Source organism: Mus pahari, unplaced genomic scaffold (genome assembly GCF_900095145.1).
Source record: "Mus pahari unplaced genomic scaffold, PAHARI_EIJ_v1.1 scaffold_12905_1, whole genome shotgun sequence".
Taxonomy (NCBI): Eukaryota; Metazoa; Chordata; class Mammalia; order Rodentia; family Muridae; genus Mus; species Mus pahari.
This window is the reverse complement of record NW_018392897.1, coordinates 8,121-15,906: the sequence shown is the minus strand read 5'-3', so window position 1 is coordinate 15,906 and position 7,786 is coordinate 8,121. Positions and strand designations below refer to the sequence as shown.

At 40.9% G+C, this 7,786-nt stretch overlaps 1 protein-coding gene across 1 annotated transcript in view; it reads left to right on the top strand.

Annotated features, from left to right (window-relative positions):
• Positions 1-31: 31 nt before the first annotated feature.
• Positions 32-7,786, top strand: part of LOC110315243 (C-type lectin domain family 4 member A-like) — a gene marked incomplete at its 5' end in the record, with an annotated part of 12,958 nt that continues 5,203 nt past the window's right edge. The window contains 2 exons of the mRNA XM_021189347.1: positions 32-53; positions 2,614-2,712. Of these exons, the coding sequence (XP_021045006.1) occupies positions 32-53; positions 2,614-2,712 (121 nt within the window). The remainder of the gene's footprint in view (positions 54-2,613; positions 2,713-7,786) is intronic.

Genomic DNA, 7,786 nt, shown 5'->3' with positions numbered 1-7,786 from the left:
AAGAACATCCTTCCATGGCTTCTGCATCAGCTCCTGCTTTCTGACCTGCTTGAGTTCCAGTCCTGCATCCTTTGGTGATCAACAGCAGTATGGAGATGTAAGCTGAATAAACCCTTTCTTCCCCAACTTGCTTCTTGGTCATGATGTTTGTGCAGGAATAGAAACCCTGACTAAGACAGGTGGGGTTAGTCGAAAGATATTGTTTAAATTTGGTTTTGTCATAGAATATCTTGTTTTCTCCATCTGTGTTAATTCAGAGTTTTGCTGGGTGTCACAGCCTGGGCTTGCATTTGTGTTTTGTTAGGGTCTGTATGACATCTTCCCAAGATCTTCTGCCCTTTAGAGTCTCTGTTGAGAAATCTAGTAATTCTGATAGGTCTGCCTTTATATGATATTTGACCTATTTCCCTTACCACTTTTAATATTCTTTCTTTCTTCTGTGCATTTGGTGTTTTGATTATTATGTGATGGAAGGAATTTCTTTTCTGGTCCCATCAGTTGGTGTTTTGTAGGTTTCTTCTATGCTTATGGTCATCCCCTTTTTTTAGGTTAATGTAATTTTCTTTTATGATTTTGTTGAAGATGTTTACTGCCCCTTTGAGTTGGGAATCTTCACTCTCTTCTATACATATTATTCCTAGATTTTGTTTTTTTTGTTGTGTCCTGGATTTCCTGGACGTTTTGCTTTAGGAGCTTTTTTGTACTTTGTGGTGTTTTTGTTGGGTTTTTTTTTTTTTTGTTTTTTGTTTTTGACAGTTGTGTCAATGTCTTCTATGGTATCGTCCATGCTTGCGGTTCTCCCTTCTATCTCATGTATTCTGTTGGTGATGGTTGCATCTGTGACTCCTGATTTCTCCTAGGTCATCCATCCCCAGGGTTGTCTCCCTTTGTGATTTCTTTATTGCTTCTATTTCCAGTTTTAGATCCTTGATGATTTTCTTCAATTCCTTCACCTGTTTGTTTTTTTCCCTGTATTTCTTTTAGGGATTTATGCATTTCCTCTTTAAGGTTTTCTACCTGTTTACCTGTATTCTCCTGTATTTCTTTAAGGGAGTCATTTACATCCTCCTTAAATTCCTCTATCATCTTCATGAGGGGGGATTTTAGATCAGATTCTTGCTTTTCAGGTGTGTTAGGACACTCAGGGCTTGCTGTGGTGGGAGAAGTGGGTTCTGATGTTGACAAGTGGCACTGAGGTTTGTTACATATGTTTTTGAGCTTGCCTCTTACCACCTGGTTACCTCTGGTGTTAACTGACCTTGCTGTCCTTGAATGGAGCCTGTCCTTCCTGTGAGCCTGGTTATGTTGGGTCTCCTTTTGTCAGGCTGTCTCTGCATGTGTGAGGAGTCTGGAGCACCTGAACTGTGGTCCTGGCTGTGTCAGAACTCCTGGGGGTCAAGCTGTCTTTGGGTGTGGATGGTTTGGGGGGCACAGGATCTGCTCCATGAATCAGATTCAAACAGAAAGACAGGTATGTCTCTGGCAGGGTGGGAGATCTCCTGTCCTCTGTTCCCTAGGGGACTCTCAGTTGTGCCAGGTATTAGGGCAGGAGGTTATTCACCTGTGAGCCTGGGAGTATCAGAACTCCTGGTGGTCAAGCTATCTCATTGTGGGTGGGGTACAGAGGCATTGGAGCATATGATCTTTTCCTGGGCACAGATGTGCACTAGAAGGAACTATACAAAACATTTTTAAAACCTATTTCTCGTTCTCTCTCCTTCCTTTGAGAATTCATTGTGTTATTGTCAAGCTTAATATTTCTTTCTATGACTTTCTATGTTAAATTTTTTGTTTAATTTCTTTAACATCTATGAATCATTCAAAATATTTCTCTTTTTTCTCCTCTGAAGACTTTATTTTCTAGGTGTATTTTCTTATTTTTCATATGTCACTTTCTGCCTTAATATCTTATTTTGTATTTTATGTTTTTAAATCTCTGTCCTCTAGAGATTGCTTGTAAGCATTTACCTTACTGTTTCCTTGTCAGCTTTTCAGTCTTGAGCTGCTGTCATAGGCAGAGATCCTTTGGATCATTTGCCTGTGCAGGACTGTAGCCATTCTCTGACCCTGTTAGCCAAGCCTTAAAAGGCCACACCGTTGGCTGGGACACTTGACAGGAAGGAGCAGTTGCACCCAATGAGTGCAACAAGCTTTCCAGAGAGACTTTTGTGTCTGCCTGCCTTGACTCCCAGAAGTATTCCTGTGTGGTCACAGGGTCTGTGACTTCATCTTTTTCTGTACTTTTACCACATGTCCTGCTCATAGGCTCCCCTCAATTGTTCAACTCCTGGGCCTCTTAAATGATCTAAGCCTTTGTTCACTGTGAGTGAGCACTAGGTCTGACTGAGAGACTGTAGTTAAGCAACTAAGTTCTGGGTTGGAGAGATGGCTCAGCCGTTAAAGGCTAGGCTCACAACCAAAAACATAAGAAATTAAGTTCTGCTTTATGTCCTGGACTTTTCTAAGATTTTTCTGGCCCTTTGCTCAGATTATATGCATCTACTTGGGACATCAAGTTGGGGATGTATAGAGGAGGGAGAGGCCTGGTCCAGGTAGAGAACTTCAGGCTCCAGGGATGGCTATGTGGACGATCATTTCCTTCTTCCTTCACAGTCACATACCGGTTTAGTACGGACAAGCCAAATGGAAGACTATCTGAACTTGACAGGTACCATTCATTCACCTGCTTCAGTGAAGGGACTATGGTGTCAGGTGAGTTGCAATATTTCCCTAGACTTGGAAGACAGGGGGATGGGGAGAGAAGGAGTGGGAGTGGGAATGGTAGGGGAGGGAGAAGGTAGGGAGAGGGGGAGAAAAATGGGGAGTGAGAGTGATGAAGAATTAGAGGGAGAGATGGACGGGGGAAGGAGTTGGAGGAAAAGAATAGGGAGACGAGGAAGGAGAGCAAGAAGTTATGATCAAGGTTGAGTTTAAGATTCATTATACTGTGTGTGTGTGGTAAGTATAATGTGTGTATTTGTAGTTTGTGGGTGTCTGTGGTGTGTGTGTGTGTGTGTGTGTAAGTATAATGTGTGTATTTGTAGTATGTGTGTGTGTGGTGTGTGGTGTGTGTGTGTGTGTATGTAAGTATAATGTGTGTATTTGTAGTATGTGTGTGTGTGTAGTGTGTGTGTGTGTGTGTGTGTTTTCTTGATTTCTTTAAGGGATATTTATTCATTTTTCTCTTTAAGGACATCTATCATCTTCATGGAGTTGATTCTGAGGTATTTTTCTTGTGTTTTGGCTGTGTTGGAATATGCAGGGCTTACTCTAGTACTAGATATCTGGGCCAAATCTGCGTTTTTTTTTTTTTTTTTTTGGATAGATGTTTTATTCCTGGGTTTCTGTTTCAGTTCTGGTCTTCTGGTCTGTGTGGCCTGTTGCTGAGGAGAGGTTCTCTGCCTGGACTTCTGGAGGCAGACACAGTCCTTTGTTGAGCAAGGGTTCTCCATTAGAATAGAAGCTGGGACAGAATGTTGAGTAGGGTTGAGGGCGTTGTGGGTAGTGTTTGAGGTGCAGAAAGAGAGTGAGGGAGGTTCAAGGGCTGGTAGACTATTTGGAGTTCTGAAATCTGACCTGGTTTCTGGTCTAGCAATGTGTCTCTGCCTGAGTTTGACTACACTTTTTCTGGATGCTATAGCCTGTATTTGAGCAGGGATAGAGTCTGGCGTTGGGGTCAGGTACAAGGCAAAATGGTGGTGGTGGAGGGGTGGTGGAGGATTGTGTCTTTGGACCCGATGGAGTAAGAGAGTTTCTTTTTTTTCATTTTTATTAGATATTTTCTTCATTTACATTTCAAATGGTATCCCAAAAGTCCCCTATACCCTCCCCCCACCCTGCTCCTCTCCTCACCCACTCCCATTTCTTGGCCCTGGTGTTCCCCTGTATTGGAGCATATAAAGTTTGCAAGACCAAGGGGCCTCTCTTCCCAATGAAGGCCGACTAGGCCATCTTCTGCTACATATGCAGCTAGAGACATGGGCTCTGGGGGTACTGGTTAGTTCATATTGTTGTTCTACCTATAGGATTGCAGACCCCTTCAGCTCCTTGGGTACTTTCTCTAGCTCCTCCACTGGGGCCCTGTGTGCCATCTGGAGGATATCATCCTGAGTGAGATAACCCAATCCCAAAATAAGTCACTTGATATGCACTTACTGGTAAGTGGATATTAGCCCAGAAACTTAGAATACCCAAGATACAATTTGCAAAACACAAGAAAATCAGGAAGAAGGAAGACCAATGTGTGGATACTTATTCCTCCTTAGACTAGGGAACAAAATACCCATGGAAGGAGTTACAGAGACAAAGTTTGGAGCTAAGATGAAAGGATGGACCATCCAGAGACTGCCTCACCCAGGGATCCATCCCATAATCAGCCACCAAATGCAGGCACTAGTGCATGTGCCAGCAGATTTTGCAGAAAGGACCCTGATATAGCTGTCTCTTGTAAGGCTATGCCAGTGCCTGGCAAATATAGAAGTAAGAGAGTTTCATAGGCAGGCTGCCTAATTGTTTTGGCTGGAAGGGATTGCATTTGAGTAGGAGATGTCTGCCTGCCTTGTCTGATGTTTCTAATAGGTTCTGAGGTGGCATGTACTGAGAAGTGAATTCCCCATGAACATTTACATCAGACGAGAAAATCTGACATGTATGCCTCTATTTGCCTTTACAAGTCTGTTATTCTTATATTTCTCTAGCTTCTGCTTCATTCTGAGCCATCTCTGCACACTTGTGTTTCTCATCTCAGTTAATGTATACCACACACACACACACACACACACACACACACACACACCTCTCACATATATTGCATATGTATTATATAGACTATAAGGGTTCCAGAATCACTGAAGGAAGACCCTAGACTCAAATAATTTGTAAAAGTAGGTAGTATTTGTTTTGCAGAAACTACCAGCATGTAGGGGTCAGCCATTTATTCCAACATCTGATGACAAGATAAGCTTGAAGGCTCCTCTTTAAGAAGTATAGTAAGGGGGAACTTCAAAGGTTAGGTTAATTTTAATGTGATTGTTTAGGTAAGCAGCAATTACAGTAGTACACTTTTGATTGGTTGCTATATAGTTTTACTATTTTTGGTCAAGCTTTAGAGAAATTCCAGGAAGTGTCTCAGTCCTTGGGTTGGCTATCTCTCAGCTGGAATACTGATTAATGGCCCATACTCTGTGTTTTTTTTTCTGAGAAGCCTTGTCTACTTTTTCATAAAACTGAAACTTAATGCCTAACATGGCTGCCTGATCTAAAATGGAGTGGGTAAGGTCCTCTCAATTCTATAGATGTATTATATATATGTAATGAAGAAAATGAACTCCTGTATCATGAATATGAATTATTTAAAGCTTTAATAGATTTCTTGAGAACAGCTTTAAATTTACAGAAGATTTCATGTGATGAAATAAAGATAGTGTGCTAGCCTTGCATATACATACACTCTCCCACATATGAGCATTTTATATGAGAAATTCAGGTTTGTAAAACTAGTGAGTTAATACTGATGTTAACACTGATTGAAGTTCATGATTACTAGACTTTCAACTAGGACACCACATTGTGTTTAGTTGTCACATCTCTTTAGTCTTTTCTTGCTTACAATATGTTTTCAGAAGATCCTTGTTTTAAGTAATTCTGATTAACACGATGACTGATCTAGTATCTTATAGGATTTTCCGCTATTAAAATTTAAGGAATTATTTTTGAGGAGGTGGATGACAGGTGTGAAATGCTAGTCTAATCACACTGTACACAGGGTCTAAATTATAAAAATATTATAGACTGTTGACGTCACCTGATGTTCTACTTCAGAGAGGCTATTTAAAAGCATACCTTCTCACTGTGGTACATTTACACAATGGAGTACTACTCAGCTATTAAAAACAATGAATTTATGAAATTCTTGGGCAAATGGATGTATCTGGAGGATATCATCCTTAGTGAGGTAACCCACTGCTTGTGGACGTTGTACATCGTGGTGCGGAGCCTAGTGCGCACCACGATGTACAACGTCCACAAGCAGGTGGGCATATAAGCAGATACTAGTCAGAGAGGCTATTTAAAAGCATACCTTCTCACTGTGGTACATTTACACAATGGAGTACTACTCAGCTATTAAAAACAATGAATTTATGAANTTCTTGGGCAAATGGATGTATCTGGAGGATATCATCCTTAGTGAGGTAACCCAATCACAAAAGAAGTCACTAGATATGCACTCACTGATAAGCGGATATTAGCTTAGAAACCTGCTTGTGGACGTTGTACATCGTGGTGCGCACTAGGCTCCGCACCACGATGTACAACGTCCACAAGCAGTGTGCCTGGAAAACACAGAAGTGGATGCTCACAGCCAGCTATTGGATAGAGCACAGGGTCCCCAATGGAGGAGCTAGAGAAAGTACCCAAGGAACTAAAGGGGGCTGCAACCTTGTAGGTGGAACAACAATATGAACTAACCAGTACCCCCTGAGCTTGTGTCTCAGGGGGTACTGCATATGTAGCAGAAGATGGCCTAATCGGCCATCACTGGGAAGAGAAGCCCCTTGGTCTTGCAAACTTTATATGACCCAGCACAAGGGAAGGCCTGGGTCAAGTAGTGGGAGTGGGTGGGTAGGGGAGCAGGGGTAGGGGGGTATAGGGAACTTTCGGGATAGCATTCGAAATATAAATAAAGAAAATAATAATAAAAAAATTAAAAAAGCATACCTTCTCTTTATCATCTCAATCTTTTATTTCTTTAGAAAACATTTATTCTTCTTTCATACAACACATCCCAACTGAAGTCTTCCAACCCTGCCCCTGTGCCAATACCTTCCTTATTTGCCAGATCTACTGCTCTCCCATTTGCTTTCAGAAGAAACAGGCCTACTCTGCTCATGGGACCCCTTTTCCCCTGCTGGGTTTCCTTGACCAACCTTGATCTGCGTGTTTTTGTATAATCTTATTGCATCTTGCTATGCCATGTCTGTTTGATAACAGTATAAAGTATATATTTTTTAAAGGTTAACCATAGGCATTGGATAACCTTTCTGGTGTCTCATCCTTGGAAAAGATTATTTTTTTCCTCTTGGCACTTATGCATTGCCTGTAGGTCTTACAACAATAAAAATAGGTCATGAATTTGAGAGAAAAGAGGGAATTTGGTAGGGATTCGAGGAAAGAGAAGAAGGAAAAAATGATATATTTTAAATAAATGTGAAATCAAAACCCTGATTTTTTTTTTCCATTTCTCCACAGTATAATTTTTGGAAGGATGCTTTTATATAGCCCATACTAAGGTGAGATATTGGATGAGGTTTTCCAAGAGACGGAATAATGTATCTGTCTGTATCTATCCAAGTTCTTCATCATAGTATATAATATTCTTAGTTGTCTCAGTCTTGTTTACTTTTATCACTGAAAATGTAATTTCTTAGTAACTCAGATAACCTTGCATGCTTTGGCCATTCATTCTTCCATCTCCTCCGATGTTTTTCAATCTCTTTGATATTCTTTCTTGGTTTCTATTTAAACACCTAGAGATTTATATGTTTTTGTGAATATATCTTTGTATATCTGCTACAATGTGTTTCTCAAATCTTTGTTTAAATTTTCATGTCTTTTACAACTTTTATTTATTATAGAGATAATGACAGATTGTCCCCTCTCTCCCTCTCTCCCTCCCTCCCTTCCTTCCTTCCTGCCTGCCTTTCTTCCTGTCTGTCTGACTTCCTGTCTTCTTTCTTTCTTTCTCTCTTTCTTTCTCTCTCTCTCTCTCTCTCTCTCTCTCTCTCTC